Source organism: Helicoverpa zea, chromosome 20 (assembly GCF_022581195.2).
Source record: "Helicoverpa zea isolate HzStark_Cry1AcR chromosome 20, ilHelZeax1.1, whole genome shotgun sequence".
NCBI classification, from domain to species: domain Eukaryota; kingdom Metazoa; phylum Arthropoda; class Insecta; order Lepidoptera; family Noctuidae; genus Helicoverpa; species Helicoverpa zea.
Window position 1 is genome coordinate 1,545,748 of NC_061471.1, and position 22,762 is coordinate 1,568,509.

General features: G+C 36.2%; 2 protein-coding genes across 4 annotated transcripts; one reads left to right on the top strand and one right to left on the bottom strand.

Annotated features, from left to right (window-relative positions):
• Positions 1-183: 183 nt before the first annotated feature.
• LOC124639974 (molybdopterin synthase sulfur carrier subunit-like) lies at positions 184-14,916 on the bottom strand. 3 transcript variants are annotated; one of them, XM_047177515.1, is made up of 8 exons: positions 14,333-14,656; positions 13,402-13,921; positions 12,132-12,247; positions 5,648-5,823; positions 2,202-2,468; positions 1,246-1,475; positions 626-847; positions 184-352 (listed from the first exon to the last, which is right to left on the bottom strand). In XM_047177515.1, the coding sequence occupies exons 2-7, from the start codon at positions 13,528-13,530 to the stop codon at positions 740-742; spliced, it is 1,026 nt and encodes a 341-aa protein (XP_047033471.1). In that variant the 5' UTR covers positions 13,531-13,921; positions 14,333-14,656; the 3' UTR covers positions 184-352; positions 626-739. The 3 variants fall into 3 exon arrangements, with proteins under 3 accessions (XP_047033471.1, XP_047033473.1, XP_047033472.1); XM_047177517.1 differs by lacking the exons at positions 184-352; positions 626-847; positions 1,246-1,475; ... (2 more) ...; positions 12,132-12,247; positions 14,333-14,656 and adding an exon at positions 14,783-14,916 and having other exon boundaries at positions 13,515-13,921; XM_047177516.1 differs by lacking the exons at positions 184-352; positions 626-847; positions 1,246-1,475; ... (1 more) ...; positions 5,648-5,823; positions 12,132-12,247 and having other exon boundaries at positions 13,515-13,921; positions 14,333-14,650.
• A 1,104-nt stretch (positions 14,917-16,020) lies between these two features.
• On the top strand, positions 16,021-22,701 carry LOC124640056. The gene is made up of 2 exons (XM_047177655.1): positions 16,021-16,169; positions 16,346-22,701. Exon 2 carries the CDS (start codon positions 16,454-16,456, stop codon positions 21,809-21,811), a length of 5,358 nt encoding a protein of 1,785 aa, XP_047033611.1. The 5' UTR covers positions 16,021-16,169; positions 16,346-16,453; the 3' UTR covers positions 21,812-22,701.
• The last annotated feature ends 61 nt before the right edge of the window (positions 22,702-22,762 follow it).

Genomic DNA, 22,762 nt, shown 5'->3' on the forward strand with positions numbered 1-22,762 from the left:
TGGCAACAATTAAATTATTTAATAACACATGGCAACACTTACTGAACATTAAAAAAACGGATATAATGTGAGTTACATGACTAGTTGAAAGTGAAAAAACCCACAAACAATAGTTTGATTTCATATTTATTAATTACGTTTATTAGTTTTGAGTGTGGATGAGGTAATTAATGAACAATGTTATTTTATTTCTTATTATTTTATTTAAAATAAGTATAAATGTGATTATACCATAAGTAGATCAATTCCTACAATAAAGTGTTAAGTTCATTTTAAAAGCGTTTTTATTTCTCATTGTGTCTTACTTTTTAATACATGCAGTACAAAACTAACCGACTTCAAGTATCACTAAATAAATAAATAAATAAATAATGTCGGGACACTTTTCACACACGGTCGGCTAGCCCCATGGTAAGTTATTAATTAACTTGTGTTATGGGTGCTAACACAACTGATAAACTACATATAGCTACATATATACTTATTTATGAATACAAATTATAACACCCAGACCACGGCCAACAAACATGCTCATCACACAAATGTCGACCGAACCGGGAATCGAACCCGGGACCTCAGGTTCGGCAGTCCGGCATGATGACCATTGCGCCGTCGAGGTCACTAATAAAATAACAAAGTTAAAATCTCAATCTATACATTATATTGTATGTACGGCAATCACCAGAGACCGTTTCAAGCCTGATTTCATTTAATTGAAATTAATTAAAGTATTAAAATATCACATTATTCCCTTTTCCAATTGTTCTATTTTTTTAGCGATATCTTCCGCAGAGAATGTGTAGTCTACCATCGCTTCTTGCTTCCCGTCCGCGTCTCTTGTAGTTTTCTGTTGACAAATAAATCATAGTTTAGTTAGCAGTAATTTGCCTGGATTGATTTAATTTTGACAATAGATAAAGTGTTTTGAGAATAAATGCGGGCCCGAAGTTAGCTAGTGGCAACTCCACGATGGTCAAAGTTAACAACTGCTCTGAAGTCAGCCATTCGTCGCTTTACGCATGCGCAATAGTGTTTGCAGTGAAGTGACTTAGCCAACTTCGTACTATACTTCGTTCGATACTTGTTAAAGAAGATCTGAAGTGGATTGAATGTCCGCCCGTATTTTTACAAAAAAGAACCTACCTTATATCTGAAAATTTTCTTAAAATAAACGAATATGCTCCAGTTTTAAATATAATAAATAAGTTAAAAAATACTGAAGCATATATGCTGTGAAATACATACCCAAAACTGCGCATACTCAGGCGACACGGCCTGCAAATACGCAATTTTATCTTCCATGACCTTCAGCCGTTTATAAACATCTTTAGAAACAGGTCCTATGTTCAGGAACTTCTCTATGGCCATCACTCGCTCCGCTATGGAGGAGGGAAGCCCTGTGCTGTCAGGCAGTTCGGGAAACATGTCTGCTGCGGCCACTGTTTGGGGTCCCCATTCGTTGTGGACTTTGCGGACTGGGAGAGTAAAAAGTAGGGGGGTTATGCACAATAGTACTTTAAATCTGTACTTATATACAAAAGAAAGTTGTGTTAGTTGTCCTACATATAACTACGAAAATTATAGCTTAGACCCGGGAAAAGGACAGGCCAGTTGTTGTCACCACCCCGGCCACCGGCTACGGACGCGGGTGAAACCGCGGGCGGAAACAAGTACATATTTTTATAGTGCTTGCAGTTTTTGAAACACATGGACAAACTTGTGTATGCTAATGTTTGATACACCTGTTAAGAAGTGCTTATTTAAAAGTTTGTACGTATAAATTAATATAATTACAGAATAAATTATCTTCTGATGTAAATAAGTATGCGCCAGTTGTTCATGGAGGGCTAAAGTGTTCGTATAACTTATTTACACCCCATACCCACATTAAATTGTTCCATTATTTTATTATCGGCCTTTAGGAGATAACACCGCAGACTAACAACAGTCATACGAAGGCAGCAAGAAACTCCTTTTTAAAAACGTAATTAATTAGCTAAGGCTGATTTTACAGTCACGCTGATCACGCGCTGACCATCAGCGCCGACGGCCGAAAATATATCAAACTCTATGAAGCGTTTTTAAATGACGCGTAGCTGTCAGCGCAGACGATGTTCGGAGAAACTACGCGCTGAGCTATGAGCGCTGACGGTGAGCGTGAGACTAAAATCAGCCTAATATTTGAAGCGTTTAATCCTCACCTTTCAAATGTCCTTTAGAATCGCTTCTTCTAACGAACTGCGCCCTCACTCTCGCACAGGTATTAGTTTCCTGCGACTCCACTTCATTATTCGGAATAAAGTCATGTATATTGCTGATATTCACTTGTTCCCTCTTGCGTTCCATGAAGTTCTGTATCCTTTGCTGCAACTCCTCGCAGGAGACGTTGATTTGTACCAGCGTCTTGTCTACGGGTGGGGCTGGGAGCGGCGCGGGAGTTGGGATCGGTTTTGAATCTGGTACTGTGCCTGTAATTTTTTTGATGGTTAGTTTGCAGTAGTTAGAAAGTTGTTGAGTTTGTGTTGGTTGAGTTTTTATATAAGGAGGAATACTCCTTACATAAAAACTCAACACACGCATATTGCAGTAGACTCTACCCTAAGATTTTTACGTAAGGAGGGCCTATTCTAAGCACTTCCTACGTTTTTAGGATCACATTTAATATTTCCGTGCCACGTGACCTATGGCAAGTACCTAATCTATTGTCTGCGGAATGTAGCTTGACTTTTAGATACTGAGAAATAATGATGAATTGAGAAATTATATAAAAGCTAATAGACTGATCTTTAGCTCACCGTTAATCGTCGAAATATTAACAAGATTAATTATTTGGTATTTGTATTTGGCTCCTTGTAAAGCACTGATACTCAGCTACATCCGGTTAGACTGCGGCGACCCCAACATAGTTGGGAAAATGGCTTTATGGCAAAAGGGAAAGAGGCATTTACTTCATGAATGTTATAGACAAAAACTGACAACCAGTCTTGCCTAGGGGCATTGGGTTGCCCGGGTAACTGGGTTGAGGAGGTCAGATAGGCAGTCCAGTCCTTATAAAATACTAGTACTCAGCTGCATCCGGTTAGACTGGAAGCCGAACCCAACATAGAAGGAAAAGGCTAGGCAGATATTATGGACAAAAACTAGTTAAAACTTGTCTAATTAATAATAATACTTAACTAAACTTCCTAAGGTGACCTACTGACCCTTACATCTTTAGAATTTTCCTTATCAGACCTTTACCAGTGGAATAGATAACTTGGTTATCAATGAAAACTACTTCAAACACTTTTAAACTTTATTTCAGATTACTGCATTGTTTACTTAAAACTAATTTATTGCCAGTAAAACAACAGTAAGAGAAAAAATAACAAAAAAAATATATATATTTCCAAACTTTTACCAAATATAACCTGATTTTTAAATAAAAAGCTTTAGAAAAAAATAAGAACATCTTATAGGAAAACATATATATATAAAACATGCATTTCATGCAGACTGCATTTTATAAAATATGCAAATATTTCAACTACTTATATTTATATACTAAAACATTTACTTCTGAACGTCAAGTTCATTTTCATCTTTGTTTATATATTTTTGGAAGCTCAGATACATGCTCAGCATAATATACATATATAATTTTATATAACCATGGCCTCATTATTTAAGGTCCAAAATATTGCACATTATATGTATATAACTATGTAAATAAAGAAGCTTATATGTATAATAATCTTTTAATCATCATGCTGTCTCATTTTATAGTTTGAAGTTGACAGTGACAAAACTAGATTAAATTGATTAAAATATATTTAGCTTTAAATGTTTTAAGTAAGAATTTGTGCAACACGATTTACAAATGAAAGCTTTATGTGTATACAAAAATATATAAAATACTATCATAAAGTAAGTTTTGGAACAACAGCAAAATTGAAAAAAAAAGAGAGATTATTAACAACAAAAATGAGTGTTTGAATAGCTCCTCATTTAAACTACTATTTATAGTTCGGCCATTCAGAGAATGCGTTCCTGACACGTCGCGATTGAACTGACGACGTAACTTTGCAATGGCGTTGCAGTTACGATAAAAATATTTTTGCTGGTTGTTTACCGTTTTAACAATTGAGGAGCATTAAAACAACATTATTATATCAATAATCAATGAATGTTATTACGTCGTCAGTTCAATCGCGACGTGTCAGGAACGCATTCTCTGAATGGCCGAACTATAGTTTTATTATTTTTGCATTGTATGCATTTGCTTATCTTATATATTTATATAAAATAAGTTTCTACTTATCTACGAACTATATTTTTACCCTATCTTTTGCAACCGTATTAACCTCACAGCCTTTCTTTTTCGACATTCAATTTTTATTTAGAATATGGCCCTTATTTAGAGCACTAATATTTTCATAAGATATCTAGTAACACAATCATTCGCCTAGCCTTTTCCCTACCTCCTCCAGTCTTAATCGGATGCAGCTGAGTACCAGTGTTTTACATGGAGCAACTGCCTATCTGACTGTACCCAGTCAACCGACCAACCCGATACACCTTGGTAAGACTGGTTGTCAGACTTCCTAGGTTCTGATTACTAATAAAGTTATAGCCTAAATTAACCCTAAACCACTAAATTATAGCTACTGGCAAAGAAATATGTATAAGATAACAAGAACCTTATAAAACAACCAAATTAACAATCTTACAATACAGACTATTCAACAAAAGATTTCATATAATCCGACCGATTAGAGAAGTAGTAATTACAAACCTGGTAGTTTTTTCAATTTTCACCGCAATACCTACTAGTTTCAAACATTGCATTGTAATTTTCCATAATTAAAAAAAATATATTTCACATTACAGACCTCCAAAATTGTATGATGAAGTAACAGGGCCCAACTCGATTTTAATTCAAGGCCCTATAATCCTATTGCTATTTTATTTCCAAGTTGAGCAACATAAGATCTCATTGCCAAAAACCATTCATCTAATTCAAGAAAAAAACTAACCATGAAAAATGTACTTATTTGTGATAATCATAACTCGTATAAGATTCGAATAAAATTCACTAAGTTGCAGGCCCCGAATGAACGATAAAGTTCTACTTTAGCTTAGCCTTTTCTAAATCTTAAGCAAGGAGTTGCAACAAAAACTTAAAAGAGCTGAAAGATCTACTCTCTAACTCAATAGGGACTACAAGGAGTTCAAATAGCCAAGCGTTAAAGCTCACTATACTAATTTAAACCTTCTTAAACTTAGGGCACAAACAGAGTGGACCCGCGCGCGAAACCTCTCCGAAGTACCACGGAGAAAGAATAGATGAGCGGAGATGCCATAAGGCAGATAGGTCAGACGCCTTCTTGTAGGTCAAGTTACGTATACTCAGCATAATCAAAATGATCAGTTATTATTACCTAAACTAAAAAGGCGTTTGATTGATTCGTGATTTGGTTTAAAAAAAAATCGACGGGTTCCAAAGAAACACCCGCAATTTGGCGCGCTACTTTCTTAAGAGACGAGCGTTATGACATCTCCGCTAGTCATTTTGTTCTCCATGATTTGTACCCTAGAAAGGAGCTACTCAAACAGACTCATCCAACTATCTGCCCATTACAAGGCCTACGTTTAGACGACCACGCACATTCAATGTTTTCCTTCCATACGGGCGCGTCGCCTTCATACACCTCCTTCTTCCATATCGGCACGCTGGCCTTCAGAGTCTCTATGCAGTGGGAGACGGCGTCCAGAGAGTCTCTGCGGTGGGGACTGCTGACTGCGATGACTACTGATGACTCTCTGCAGGGGACGATGCCGAGCCTGGTGGAAGAAATTGTTTGGTTATTTTGATGGATTTATTTATAACAGACGGGAGTTTCTTTGATAAAGTTTTCTCGGGATTTCATCCGCGTCCCAGGGAAACTTTTTCCCGTGCGCAAATAAATAATAGCTAATATTACCGGGGAACAATGTGGCTTTCCCACGGTGAATGTTTCAAATCCGTTCAGTAGGTAGTTTCGGAGATTTTTTTAAAATTATTTTTTATTTATTTATATATTAGGTCTACCAACAATGTTGTACATCAAAGCATGCAATAACAGTAATTAATCTATAGGGTACAATGCAAACATTACTTAAAGGTAAACACCGCATACCAAAAATTGAGCAATAAAAAATTTTCTTATAAAATTAATTTAGATACGCCTTTTCTCTAAGAGATAATTAACACTTGAATGTAGACCTATGTACACTACCACATTATTACAATAACAATTTAGGTTTTTTCTAGTAGATGCGACTTAATCCATACCACTATATAATAGCCCGGTCAAAATAGACATAAAAGTAGTGGTCAAATAACAAAACTTCCCTCAAAGCTGATTTTTGGTGGAGAGCTAGATTTGAGCTTTATAAATAAAATACTAAAAGTCCCCATCGATCCCATGTGTGCGTCAAAAGTTATTCGAGGTCAAATGTCAAAATTTTAGGTTTTTTGTTTTTTTTTTTCGAAAACGGTAAGTTTTATCAAAAAAAGACATCAGACCAAAGTTGTAGATCTTTAAATTTTCTACAAAAATGGTATTAACAGTTTTCTCCTAAAGCTTACCATTCCTGAGATATCGCGCTTCAAAGTATACATTATATATTATATGCACACATTTCCACGCCACCTGTGAGGTAGTGTACTCGGCGCGTTTTTTTTATCGTGGTTTCCCCTGTAGGCCTACTCTAACTGTCATGACAATTTTAGGATAGTTTAAGGGAATAATTGCCGTCAAGTTCTATTATGATGTCATTATTGATATTAACTATTGGGTTAACTATCATTGTGATTGTTTTAGATTTATCAGATTCATACAAAAACTCGTGGTGGCCTAGTGGGTAAAGAACTGCAGTCCTAAACACAGAACAAAATTTTTTAAACCGCTGAAGTCGCGACAATCCGCTTTTAAAGTTGTAGAAAATTATCGCACGCTAATTTTCCTTCGACATTTTGTTAGGATCGGCTTCCAGTTTAACCGGATGTAGCTAAGTACCAGTCCTTTACAAGGAGCGACTGCCCTATCTGACCCCCTTAACCCAGTTTCCCGGGCAACCCAATACCCCTTGGTTAGACCGGTGTCAGACTTACTGGCTTTTGACTACCTATACGACTGCCAAGGATGTTCAATGACAGCCGGGACCTACAGTTTAACGTGCCATCAGAAACACAGTCATTGGTGTCCAAGATATGCTTAGAAAGTACATACAAACTTAGAAAAGTTGCATTGGTACTTGTCTGACCTGGAATCGAACCGACTCATACTTGAGAGGTTGGTTCTTTACCCACTAGGCCACCACGAGTTTTTGTATGAATCTGATAAATCTAAAACAATCACAATGATAGTTAACCCAATAGTTAATATCAATAATGACATCATAATAGAACTTGACGGCAATTATTCCCTTAAACTATCCTAAAATTGTCATGACAGTTAGAGTAGGCCTACAGGGGAAACCACGATAAAAAAAACGCGCCGAGTACACTACCTCACAGGTGGCGTGGAAATGTGTGCATATCCTACTTATATTATAAATGTGAAAGTTTGTGAGAATGTATGGATGTATGTTTGTTATTCAATCACGCAAAAACGGCTGGACCGATTAGATTGAAATTTGGTATGTAGATAGGTGATACCCTGGATTAACACATAGGCTACTTTTTATCAACACACCACGCGGGTGAAGCCGCTGGCGGAAGCTAGTAATATATAATGTATACTTTGAAGCGCGATATCTCAGGAATGGTAAGATTTAGGAGAAAACTGTTAATAACATTTTTGTAGAAAATTTAAAGATCTACAACTTTGGTCTGATGTCTTTTTTTGATAAAACTTACCGTTTTCGAAAAAAAAACACAAAAAACCAAAAATTTTGACATTTGACCTCGAATAACTTTTGACGCACACATGGGATCGATGGGGACTTTTAGTATTTTATTTATAATGATCAAATCTAGCTCTCCACCAAAAATCAGCGTTGTGGGAATTTTTGTTATTTCAAATGTCTATTTTGACCGGGCTATAAAGAAGCCGGCCATAATAAAATATACCAACAACACTTTGCATGATTTTTATTATATGCTCAATTGATGTACTGGTTACATAAACAAACCTTTTCATTAAATAACAATAAAAACCAAGGGCATGCGATACAGTATTCACACAGTCATAATTATTGTTTTACCAAGGGAATACACACCTTATTTACGTAGAATAACGTTCAAAATAATATCACAGAAATATGAAGAGGATACGAGTAATTTTCTATTGATGAAGTAGGGGTATTATTATGCCGTTTCTCTGACCCTGGCGTTATGTGATGGATTTGTATGTAGGTATTTATTTTTGCATCAACAGACTTACTGTAGGTATATATGTTATGGACCAAGTGATAAATTGAGCAGTATACATAATGCCCGGTCATTATGAAAAATGCCCAATATGAGAGCGCAATTTGATAATAATTATTCAAATAATCAAATTGACCGGGCACTATACATATTGCCCGTGACCTTTTGGGCAAAGTAATACAAGCAAAGTAATAACATATTTATATATTTAATTTTTTATTGTTATTGCCATTTAATTTAAAATAAACTAAATATTAAACCACTTAAATAATCAGCCTCATGATTTGGATTAATTATGAAGGACTTCTGCCTTAAAAATCCACTAGTTTTTGCATTTAAAAGTTAAGGAAAGTCATATTTAAAGGGTGCTTATTAAACAGGCTCCTTTTTAATATAATTATTCGCCCCGAATAATGTATGTTGCCTTCTAAATTACTAAGTCAGCCACAATTAACGAGCATCTAAATAATACTATCTCAGCCACTCGTTATCTTCTAAGTAAACCGCTCTAAATACAACTCCGCATGATGGTTATTTTTTAGCATCTAAATTTGTAGCATGCATTCTAACAGTAAACTTCTAAAATACTATTAAATGACATCATAAAATGTATTTATTTAGCTTCTAATTTTTTAACTCAGTACGTTTAAAATGTAAGCAAGCAACATGCAGCAAGCATGGCTTCTGTCACGGCTCCGGTGCTGCGGGGCTCCGGCGGTCCCATGCGAGCTTATCGTCGCAGATGGTTTTCACGCTCACCGCCGCAGCTTCGGCTTGCTGGCCGGCTCCAGCCTCAGCCGCGTCGGCGAGCGTTAAAACTACCTGCGCCTCAGCTCGCAGGCCGCCTCGCCCCTCCACACTTACGCGGTTTTGAATTGCACTCTAGGGGTAGGACAGACAAGACTACGTGGAGTCGGTTTTGCAGCGATACGTTTTCGTCACATCATCCTCCGAGCCTTTTTCCCAAACTATGTTGGGGTCGGCTTCCAGTCTAACCGGATGTAGCTGAGTACCAGTGCTTTACAAGGAGCGACTGCCCTATCTGACCTCCTCAACCCAGTTACCCGGGCAACCGTTACGTGGGATACGTTTTCGTCACTAACTTCAATTTTTTGCTTTATTATCAAATTGCCCAACTGTCATGTAGCAATATAATAATGCCCGTGCAATGTGATAAATAATGAAGTTAAGATAGTTATTAATCACTTGGCCCGATAAAGCTAGACATTATTCATAATGCTCGGGCATTATTAATAATGCCCGAATTAATCACATGGTCCATAACATATATAACATGTACCACCTACACAGATACACCTACCAAACACACACACACACACACACCTACACACATATACCTGTCAAATATGTACATGAAAAAGAATGGTTTCTAATCTTCGATTTCTATCTTGATTCCTAAATGAATATTTACCTACAGGAAACAACTAAAGTAACTCTGTCAGTCTGCCAGCCTTTCACGCAATTTAGAAACTTAGATAGAGAAAACCCTGACACAGGACATACGCTACGGGACGGAGGAGCAGGAACAGTATTGTTCGTAGTTTTTTATTTTACTTTATTACATGGACTTTTATAAATTTCACCACAAACTAAGCCAGCTACTGTCATTATATAGGCCCAGGTAATTGAGGATCAAAGGTTATCAACACACATTTTCAGCTTGACGATTGCACAACCAAATGTAATCTAACCTTCGGAAACTGTTAATGAACTCTGCTAGTCACGTTTTTACTGCCATATATACTTAACCAAACTGATATTCACGCAGCCCTCATTACTGTACTTTTCAAAGGATATATAATATGTTTAATTGTTATAAATGCAAAGTAATATATTTTTGTTCCTATTAGGTACGCAAGGTTCAATAGCGTACATGTTACAAGGAGTACTTATCTACTACATAGTTTTACTAAACATTTTCACATTAAACATAAAGCAAATATTGTATTGCTTAGGTAGGTATATCTGTATAGTTAACTGACCGGCGGTAACGTTTTTCAAGCACAATTGATCTAAATCAGACCAGCAGTGATTGCGATACCAATCATTTCAAATGGTCAAAACATATCGTTCATACTCGCATGTACTCCTTGAATAAAAACGTTTCATAGTTAATGGAATGAAATGAATCCTTCCTAATATTGTAAATGCGAAAGTTATTCTTTCTGTGTGTTAAGATTCACGCTAAACGGCTGAAACGATTGAGACTTTGGTGTATTGGCATAGGTACGTTGGACACAGAGGCAAAGGCTTTTGCTTTCTAACATTACGTTTATATTAGCTTCACTTGTAACTAACTAACTATGTACCTATGCAAGAAAATCTTGGAATCTTAATTGGACCCACTACAAGGTCTTCGATTAGGATGAAATGCACACGCTCTGAGTTCTGATGACAATACATGACTAGCGTGTTTTTTTGTTTTTATAAATGTAATGCAAGTAATTACTCTAAAACGCAGGAGAAACCGCGAGCGTAAGCTGGTACCTACGTACCGAATATTTTTATTTTCCAAAAATATTTTTTTAATCTAGCATCGTCTCATGAAATACATGTCATCATGATAATACTGTGATATTGACCAACATTATTGTTATTGAGTAATTTCACTTGATAGACTGGCGCTGTGAGATAACGGCGCATAAAAATAACTCCACATTGAGAGGTCTTTAGTGCAGTGGTGGTAATAGATAACCGATGTTTTATTCTGTTTTAAAATGACTAGTTGTTACCCGCGGTTTCATCCGCGTTTTGTGAAAACTACTTTTTGTACCGGGATAAAATATACGCCTAGGTATATATTATGTAACATATAATAATCACCAGGGATATTGTAGCTTCCCTACAGTGTATTTCTTCTAGAAGATATTATGAATAAAGTTTATTCAAATGTGATAATATTATACACAAAAGTCGGTCTTTAGACGGCTTTTCATGTGTTTGATTTATTCCTCTTGGGGAGAACAGTTATTGAAATCGTGGAAAACGTGCTAGTTTCAAATGCACGAGGCAGTAATTTCAAATTGTCACGAATAACACAGAATTCCATAGATATTATACATATTTATTAGTCGTATTGTGCCAACAGTAATATTAATTAGTTCTACTTCGTAAAGATATATATGTATCAACGTGAACTTGGAACACATCTGCTCCTATTTAGCATAAAAACAAATGATACAATTTTCCTGTCACTTAAATAAATATTGTCCATCAAACATTTTTTAAATATTCAAGTTTAATCAGGTGTCTGATATGGCCTCTACAATATTTGAGGTACGAAAAAAATATGACGAAGGAAAAGTGTCGGTTCGGTTTCCACTTTTTTGTACTCATTTTCCCGTTTGCCCTTCTTTGCTACGTTTTATCGAAAACGGTTAAAGTAACAAACGGCATAGAAAGACAATTATGTTCATTTCAAACATTAGAATCGTAGTTCAATTTCTAAACAGGTTTATCGACCCCATTACTCTTGTTAATTTTGATAACGGTTTCAATGCGAAAGAAAGTGTCGGTCGCCCTTCCACGCCAAAACTACTGAACCAATTTATATGAGTACTATACACAGATAGTCTAAATCCTGATAAATGGGCTAGACCTCTTAATATGGCTGCAAAAAATGGTCCCAGGATGAAAACGCGGGGAACAGCTAATATATTTTGTTTGTCTCAAAGTTACTCGTATTAACCAAATTATGTAGAAATAGTAGACAAACCTGTGGTATATAGCTATGCTGTGTACTGCAGGCCACTTGTCCCGCACCTCCTCACAGATGGACTTCAGAGCTTTGAGTGCCATCGGCTCGTATGCTTCATACTCCAGTCTTACTACCTGTAGGAGGAAAATTTAAATAAGTAATTATTAATTAAGTGTGACTACAAATGCAGTGGAGCGTAGAAATAGATCGTAAAGGTAAGACTTATTGTCAGATTTTCTGACTTCTGACTACCCGTAGGTAACTACTGCCAAAGATGTTCAAAAGACAGATGGGATCTCCAGTTTATCGTGCTTTCCGAAGCGTAGTCATTGCTGTCCAAGATATTAGAATTAGAAGACTTAGAAAGTCATATACATAAAAAAAAAAACAAAAGATGCTTGCCTGACCTGGAATCGAACCGGCACTCTTACTTGAGAGGTTGGTTGGACCCACTAGGTCACCACGAGTTTTTAAACACAATATAGAAAAAGAAACAAAATAATTTCGTCATGTAAACTTGTTTCATTTGGAACAAAATAAATTCTTCTGACGCAATGTTTGTGCAAATGATAACGCTTGTTAACTGCTTATACTTTTTTTACACGCGTTTTGAGTTATTTATTATGTATAGCGCCTCACAGCGGTTTCACCCGCGTCCCGTGGAAATTACTTCAGGCATATGGACAAAAAGTAGCCTAAAGAGGCTTCTCCAATTCATGGACTATCTAACACTGAAATCATTTTTCGACTATTCACAGGGGTTCTTGAGATTGGCGCGTCCAAAAAACAAACTCTCAAAGCTTAATAATATTAGTATATATAGGTATATTTCTAGCCAAGATAGCAAGCTGTTTTCACATACTTTAAACTTATCTAGCCAGCCATCAATACTAAACCTAACCCACATAAAATGATTATCTAAGTTACACAATATGTTGTTGTTTATTAATATCACATCACCCCTTTATCAGACTGTTATCACCCAAATTGTCTGACTTGTAATTACTTACAATGTAAAGGATTTGTTATGCTATAGTATTTGAGACCTAAGTACTATGAGGATAAGGTCTTATTTGGAATCTGTTGTAGAATCTAGTTCTAGGTCTCGACATTTCTAGCATTTGCCTTGCAATTAGAATTTGTAAATAAAAAATTTGTAGCCATTTCGATAAAATATACATGATATAATAACATTATTGATCTATCATAAGGGACCCCAACATAGTTGTAAAAGGCTTGGCTGATGGGAAGCTATAATTATACATAAAATTTATAAAAAATAAATTACCTTTTTGCCCTCAAAGTTGTCTCTCGTGGTCCCAATGAAGAGAGACACAGCTCCACATTTGTCATCAGTAACTAGCTCCGCAATCTCGTCCACTGACAGCTTATCAAAAGTGAGTTTTAAGTGATCCATCTTTGCTATATTTTTCTTAATTACTATGGGTCCTTATATCAGTCTAATATCTATTGCGTTTTGTAGGAAAAATACTGCAGGTTCGATGTATATTCTATTTTCTAGGCACATAAGTATTAACCACCGCTAATTGGAGGTATTACAGCAATACTATCTTTCTCTTTAATATCAATATCAATGTCTTCGTCACAAACTTCTTCGTTTTTAGCCAACAATATATTATCTTTGATAGTTTGCAAATTGTAGTTATCACAGATTGTGTTCAACAGTTTGCTGTAGCTTATCTTGGATGGGAGACGTATTGTGGACTCCTTGGTACCTGCCAACTCTTTGGATCGTGCGAAAAATAAAAGTTTCACAGTTACGTCATTCTCAATTTCCATATTTTAATCTGTAATCAAAAAAATATATTTTAAAACAAATAAACTTGGTATAAGATATTCAATTTACGAATCTAGAAGAGGCAGATATATTATGATTGATATTATTTAAAATATCTCTGTAAAATTATTTAACTAAACAAGCATTGCATTTAAAGTTTAATCCAATAATAAGAGGCTTTAATTCAAGTACAAATTGAACTTTATTTGATGATAGTATTTTTGTAAGAATATATAAAAACAGGTATTTCGAAAACTACAAAAAATATTGGAAAGTGGGTAACAGTAATTTTAATAGGCCGAAAGCAAAAACAGAAACTTTCAGAAACACTTTTTTGCTCACATGTCACATAACTTATAAACCGGTTATGGTTATGAAACTTAAATTATGCAAAACGAGCATAAATAAAATACAAAATTACCCGCGCTTAATCAGCCTTCGCACTATTTAAATTTAGAAGCAGATGCATAGAAAAAGTTAACTGCATAAGCACTTGAGGCGTCAACCAAATATAGCGTTATAAATATATTCACACAAAATACGTGTGTACTATGACACACTCGCACATGCACTAAAAGAACATTTGAGAATATAAAACAACAGGTTTTTTCTTTTAGCTACGTAACTGAACCGTGACGAACATAATTGCATACAGATAAACCAAACTACGCGATGATAAACTAAATTATAACTAAAAAGTCGTTGTTTGTTGCAAATGGATTAATTTGCATGAATTACGCAATAAATTGTCATGTTGTATCTTCGTATATTACGGAGATAATGAGGATGCCTCAATATCGTTGAGGTTATAAACTTAACCTTGACATTCCAACGCAGTAAAATTTATTCAAAATCTGTTGGACATACTTACTAAGTTCATTGTAATTTATATCTAATACGTGCAGCACTAATTTTAATTCAATTAACTACATAAATTAGTTTCTTTATTTTTTATTTGTTTTCCTTCAGAACGAACACCTGATTGACAGTAACAATTCGTTTGCAGAGTTCGTGATTCACATAAACTATTAATTGACTGCTTGCCTTTTGCCATTCTATTTAGTTTTTTTCTTACATGAATACTATTAATATAACAATAACAAATCATGTTCCTTATTTTCCTGAATGTTACTACGTGTAAATAAAATATTTTCAATACGTTTATGTTTCGTTCATCTTGTTTCATAACTTACTTTGTTAACGTAAAATTCAATGACCGAAACGTAACAATGTAAAGGTGCTTACACTCTATTTGGAGATTCTAGGTAATATAAATAGTGATAAAGTGACTGTTATTTTTGGATTAGTCAGTCATCCACCACTGCGTAGTTTGGCGGAGTTGCAGATTTATTGATGGCAGTCAATTATGATACCGATAAAATCCAATTATTTCGATTGACAAACTATGTGCCAATGCAAATAAAGCACAGAGTTATAATCACGGACTGTCTGCCAACAACGCAGATTGTTTTACTAACTAAGATTAATATATTAATCGCCTTATAGTAGTGTAGAAAACTCTCACAATTTAAAACAATATTTCGTTTCATGGGGGTTAATTACCAGGCTAAATCGCAAAATACCACTGAAATTATTTAGGTAGCGGTTACATTGCTTTGTATTCTCATAATATCAAGTCACGTATTTTAACTATAGTTATTGCCACAATGACACAATTTGTTATTCCTATGATGTACACTGGGGATAAGATCAAGATATATTTCAATTTCATTAGCTGTTTCTCGCGATTTCATCACAATTATTATTAATATTCTTGCGAATTGTCATGTAATTGTATCCAATCACTAAACTATACCGATTCAGATGAAATTAGACTTAGAAATAGATAGTTATCTAGAAACGCCCTTGGTCTACTTTTTATCTTGGGTACGGAAGTAAGTACCAAAAATACAATATACATGAATTAAAACATTAAAATAAGTTACTATGAGTATATAAGTTACTATGTCAACACAAAAAATATTAGGTTTTTTTTATGGTGATGCCAGTTATTTGTAACGGTTACAAAAAGTAACTGAACGGTTATGTGCTAATGTACATGCACCTTTAGGTAAACTGACATTTTAAATTATAAAAAAGTTACCGGATTTCAAACGGTCTCGGAGCGGGCGGTGTATTTGTGTTTGGGTTCAACAGCTCTGCATCGCATTTTGGCAAGATTCCCTCGGGTGCGCGCATTACATAAAATGAACGTCGCGTTTCGTGCCACACAAAAAGGATAAAAATAGATTTTCAGAGTGAGTTGCGTGTTCACATCACCGACATTTTTGTTTTTAAATGACATACATACGCGCGTCGCTCATGTACTAATGTACTCTGTGTGTACTACTACGTATTAGAAACCTAAGTGAAACTATCTGAAATCGGTTAACTGTAAACATTGGACTGATTTATTCTTTGTTCTCTACTCCAGATAAACGCGTGGAAGAGAGAATATCAAGTGCGGGTCGTCCGTAGTGCCTGGGAGTTCGTGTGGTGTAGACGAGTGACATTCCGAGTGTTTGGCTAGTGGACTTGCGAGATGGCTCACCACGCTGAGCCGATGGACATTGACAGTGATTTCGACAACAAAGAGAACAGTTTACATCACAACAATGTGTTGCCGTTCACGGAGAAAGGCTACGAAGAGCTGGACGTCTCCGAACTTAACATGAAACTCAGGTATTCCATTACTCCGGCTTCCTCGCCTATGTCTAAAAGCTACACAGCTAATTGTCTTGACAATAGGAACCTAGACGCGGGTGATGACACTTTAAATGGCACTGTTAATGAGAATAATCTAACCCGCTCACTAAATTCAACAATGACAAAATGTGACAATTCAGTAAAATCTCACAAAGCCTTGCCACTGCAAGCCATCTCCACAGAACAATTTGCTGATAGTAATAGGAACACATCGGTACTAAGGCCATTTGATTCTACAATAACTCAAGATAATGCGAATATAACTGTCACTGTTTGTGGTCCACCTGACAATGATGAGAGCTTGTCTATGCTAAGTGTGTCATCATCTGCAGCTCAGACCCCTGAAGCAACAACACCAACCAAAGAACACAAGAATGAGAGTGCTTCACCGATCATGCGAGGACTCAAAAGTGTTCTCAACATGTTCAGATCATCACAGAGTCCTATTCCTCCTGAGAGTGAAGATACAGTGAAACCTGATATACTCAGCCCGGCTGAGCCACCAACATCAGTAGATCAGTCCATGTTGGCTTCCACACCAATTGCCGCTCATCGGAAAAAAGAAGCAAGTCCAACAAAAAGAAACAGCCCTACCAAGGAAGCTATAGTTTTTAATGATGATCTGGAAAAGGAACTACAGTGGAAGGATGAGACCACTATCATATTCAGTCAGGAGCGGATCCCAATCCATAAGCTATTCTTTCAACCACCAACTGAAACCAAAGCTACCACCGGTCACAATGTAGAATTACCTTCCGAAGTGCAAGATGATATGAACTCAACTGTGGAGTATATGGATATTTCCTACAATGACTCAATAAGGGACAGAACTATGACTGATACACAAGTTCTTGGTAACAAGACAGATGGCACTATCGCTGGTGAATCTGACAGTGAGTTTGTTGACTGTGAAACTACATTCACTAAGAGTGAATCTTTACTAGAAGCTGAGGACAAAACTCCAGTAGTTAACCAAACTAAGGACCTGGATTTGACGAAAGAAACAGAAAGTGCTAAAGAGAATACTAGTGCTTCTAGATTGAAACAAATAATTTTGAATACTACACAAGATATACTAGATGCTACTTTGTCAATAACTCCTGACGATTTGATTTCTGAAGCTTTGGTGAAATCTGTACCAGACCAAGCAGCTCAACCTGAAATTATGAAGGAAGTTACACCGAGTGAGATTAAACTAGAATCCCAAGAACCAAATGAAACCACAATACTTGGTGAATCTCAAGAAACATCATTGTCAACACAAGAAAATGTTCCTGCCCTAAATCAAACTACAGATGTTTCTAATATTACAACAGATGTTCAGCTGGAAGATGCAAATGTATCAAAGACTTTAGAAAATAACATTCAGTCATTTTCAGAACCGGCTGTAGAAATAACAACAAGTGAAGAATTAAAAGATTCCAATGTAAACACTACAGTTGAAAATATACCCATTGAGGTATCAGAAAAATCCATTGCTGAGACAAGTTTGACGCGTGGTAACGAAACTATTGTAATGGAAGATAAAGTCATTGAAACTCAATTGGAGATAGAATCTGCAAATATCAAGAACAATACTTTAACTCTTGACACTACAAAGGGTATTGATTCGGACAAAACTGTTGGCAATACTACACATATTATTGAAAAAGACCAATCAATCACAATAGACACTAAAGTAACAACCCTATCTAGTCCTGTAACACAAGAAGAAAGAATAGATAAGCCAACGGCTATTCTAAATGATGAAATCATATCTAGTCCTGTTAAAGAATCATCAATGACTGAGCTCGCTGCTGAAATACCTTTACCTGATGAAGATGACACTGAGAAAGAATTGAATGTACCTATTGAGGTAACAACTGAGACTTCTACCACACCTAACAATCTACATCTGGAACCAGGAACTGAAACAATACCCAATGTATTACAGGAAGAACCAATATTGAAAGAAAGCATTGATGATAAAGCTATATTGCTACAAGAACCTACAAATGTTGATGAAGATAATACAAATCAAAATGAAGCGCCGTTGTTAGATACTGATGTATTAAAACCAGTACCAGACATTGCAGATGTAGATATTAAGAATAAAACTCTATCAGTAGCTGAGCAGTTACAAGTATCACTGAACAAGTTAGATGTTCAAATTGATGAAGTGGATCGTGTTGAAGAAATTGTTAATGTGATGAACAAGACTGAAACTGTAACTGAGTGCCTTAATCAAACAGTGACTTGCAGCACTGAAGATAATAAAAGTGAAGGAAATATGTCAATGGATATCAATGAAAGTGTAATAGGTATAAAACCCTTGCCTGATATTATTAACCAGACTAATATTTTACCTAATATAGAAAATATTGAATCTGTTGCCAACACTTCCGAGATTGTAGCTGACCAACCTATGGTTTTGACAGAGAGTTCTGGAAACGTGACAAATGATGTTGCTCCTGATATGATGGTCAAATCTATTAGCAAAGATATGCCTGAACTTTTATCAAATGCACACATTTCCGAGGAAGATAAACCTATCAATGAAATAATGAATGTTGTTGGTGAAGAACCACTTGCGCCACCTGCTAATGAACAAATAAATGCGATTCAAGTAACTGATATTGTTGAAACATGTGAAAATACCCCCGTTGTTCCAGAACTAACTAACGTTGATGTTATTCCTACAGAGCCTCTAAAACAAGAAAACGAAGTACAACCTCTTAAACCAGATGATATCCCAGTTAATGAAACTACTGAATTTAAAACTGTAGATGATGAGATCGTAGTTTCTGAGAACAACAGTCCATTCGTATCGGTAATTGCCGAAAATATCTCATATATGAAAACAGATTCAAATTCCGAAATCGAGTTAACGAATCGTGGCAGAGTAGTGTGTACCCCACCGGCTTCTCCCCCTATTGCTTCTAAAGGATACAACTTTAACTTTGATGAGATAGATGATCCATTCGCCACGAAAACTAAAATTAGGATGTCGCCTTCACTAGAGTCTCCTAATAAAGCTGTTGAGCCAAAAGCAAGCTCTAGAAGCATCGAAAAGCCTATGCCTAAGAAGGATAATAATAGGCGAAAATCACAGCCCGAAAGGAAGAAGCCTGTTGCTCCTAAGAGAAAATTCAACTCGACGTTCAGCGGAGCAGTTGAGGACAAACCAGCTGAAAAAGCTATCGAGACTTTTGCTGGTGGTGACATAAACTTACCATCTGAAGTGGCTTTGGGTCCCAGCAATGTATCTATAGAAGAAGACAAATTAATCCAAGAAGTGAAAATTGAACATGACGAAACAGCAAAAGCAACGAACGAAGTACAGCAATTAGAACAAATCAAATCAGAAGATAAAATCGAACAACCTGTTACTCTATCCTCTGAATTACTTGAATCTGATGAATCTACTACAGCTCTGACGAAGGAATTGAAAACCAATTCGTCATCAGAACAATCTGCATACTTTTCTGCAGGAACATCATCAAGTGAAAGTTTCCAATCAAGAAATGTCTTCAACTTACCTGAAATTGATGACATGAATTTTAATCCATTTGCAACTAAATCTAAAATGCGACAATCTCCACCCCCGAGCGTCAACATGGAAGATCCTTTTGCTACCAAAAGTAAGATAAGAAATTCTCCTGATAGCTCCATGTTTACTTCAAAGTTAGAACATGTTGAATCACAAGTTGCACCAAAAACAACTGATGACAAAATAGAGACTGAATTAATGGAAAAAGATACTTCAGGAAATCTAAGTAACAATACTACAACTTCATTTAAAGCTACTGATGACAAAAATGCTACAATTAAAGAAGTCAATACTGAAGATGAGGACACCGTTGAGGGACCGTTCTTGGAAGCCGAAGATTTGAATACAGACGATAAAATGTCTGATTTCGATGGAGAAAATGTTGACATGATGCAATTCAATGAATTGCCACCACAAGGAAATGAAGAAAACCTAGACAACGGCGAATTGTTCATAGATGCAGAAGCTTTTGAGTTCCTTTTGAATCAGAATAAGAGTAACACAGTGGTCGACAGTGGTAAAGAGAGTTTGTTCCTTAAATTTGATCCCCTTTTCGCAAAGAGGATGTCGTCTATTTCGTCTGATAGCTTGGTTGCATCTTTGAACAAGGTTCAGAAAAGGCAGAGTACTCCTACAAAAGCGGCGATGTCACAGCCGGAAATTAAATCTCCCATTGCAGGCCCTTCTAACTTGAACGTTACCCAAGACATGGATGTGAGCGAGGAATTCAACGATGACCTTAACATTACAGTATCAAAGCCTATGATGGCCGTGCCGCCTGCTGTTAACACTGTCACGCCTAGAAATAAGTCATTGACACCAAACAGATCAAACAGGCGTTCTTTTACATTCACGTCTCCTGCCATGGCCGTTATTGACAGGCTACTGTCTCTGAGCGGCAATACTTCTCTCCCGCATGACACTACTGTGACACAAGTCACGAGAGAACAGAACGAAGCCGACTCAGCTCTTTCACAACTTCGAGAGCTATTAGCCGAGAAAGAAGTTCACGTATACAGTCTTAGATCTGAAAGTCAAGAATTAAAGGATAGATTATTTAGTTTAGAATCTCACCTCAAAGGCTTAGAAGAAGAAAGTCGGGATCGATTAAAGAAGATCAACGAATTGAACGACCGGCTAGCAGAGAAGACTAAGATCAATAGGAGCATGGCGGCTGTAGTCGAGGAATATGAGAGGACGATAGCTAGTTTGATCTCAGAAACAGCTCAAGATAAGAAGAGGCACGCGGAGGAGAGAATAAAGCTAATTAATGAAAGAGACGAACAGACCGCCCACCTGGCTAGCATGGAGGTGTCCTTCAGCGACCTCCACAGCAAGTACGAGAAGAGTAAACAAGTGATACTCAACTGCAAGGCAAATGAAGACAAATATAAGAAATCCATTAAAGATTTCGAAGAAAACTTAGCGAAGATGCAAAATAATTACGAACTACTGAAGCAGCACGCGACGTCCAAACTCAACCACGCCAACCAGGAGTTGGAGAAGATGAACAAGACGCACGAGGCGGAGGTGTTGAAGCTTAATGCCATGATTAAGAGGAAAGAGCTCCACATCACGTCGCTTGAGGAGTCCCTTGCGCAGAAGACCAAGGCAAACGAGGAGCTGACGGCCATATGCGATGAACTCATCAATAAGGTTGGCTGAACTAATTTTAGGCTTTCTACATTTGTTGTGTCTGTGATCTAGGCGGATACTCCGAGACTCACTTTTGTGCTTATCTTAAGATAAGTAGCATTAAGTTGTAACCTAGTCTCTACGATATTGTGCCAAATCATTTTAGTGTAACGACGTTTTATTCCTGTTGTTTATTATGTACTCAAAGACTGCAAATTGTGATAAAATTCGAGGTCTATAATCATGTTACAGTGTATACATATATGTAATTCAATTGTGATCACTTAATATTTCAATGAGCACATCACATGCACTATTACATTATGCCGGCCATAATCTAAATGTGCGCAAGGACAGACACAGATCTTGTAATACTTCATAGAATTGTATATTTTTTGCATGTATAACTGTTGTATTTAAATTGCCCAGATATTTATTTTGTATGTTAAAAAAATCGTAAATATTTTTGGGAAAATATTGAAGTACACCTAATGATATTTTTGTAGATATGTATTCGTGGGAAACTACGATCGATTTGGTATTTAGATGTAATAATGTTTAACCATGTCCTGTTTTATAAAATTACTTGACTGTTTTAAGATTGGCGTTATAAAAGAAAGTTCCCTTGTTACTTTTAACCCGCCTTCGCGTGATTTAATTAGGCTAATGCAGTCTTATATCTGACCAGCTTTTATTCCAAATCATTATGACATTGCATCTCACTTTGTTCCGTTAAATTAACCGATCTCTGACATTCTTATATTCAGTTAGTTTGTAATTCCAGTCATGGTAATAAATTGTTAACATTGAAATTATAATAGCTCGACTTTCCATTCACGGGTTGTTTTGTCAGTTATTTTTGTATGATATATGTAGAATTTAGTAATTATTTTAGTTAATAAAGTTGACATTTTTCTTAATGCCATTCGTTTTATTGTTTGTATAACTGTGACAAGGTAATGAAAAATATTTTTAGATTAG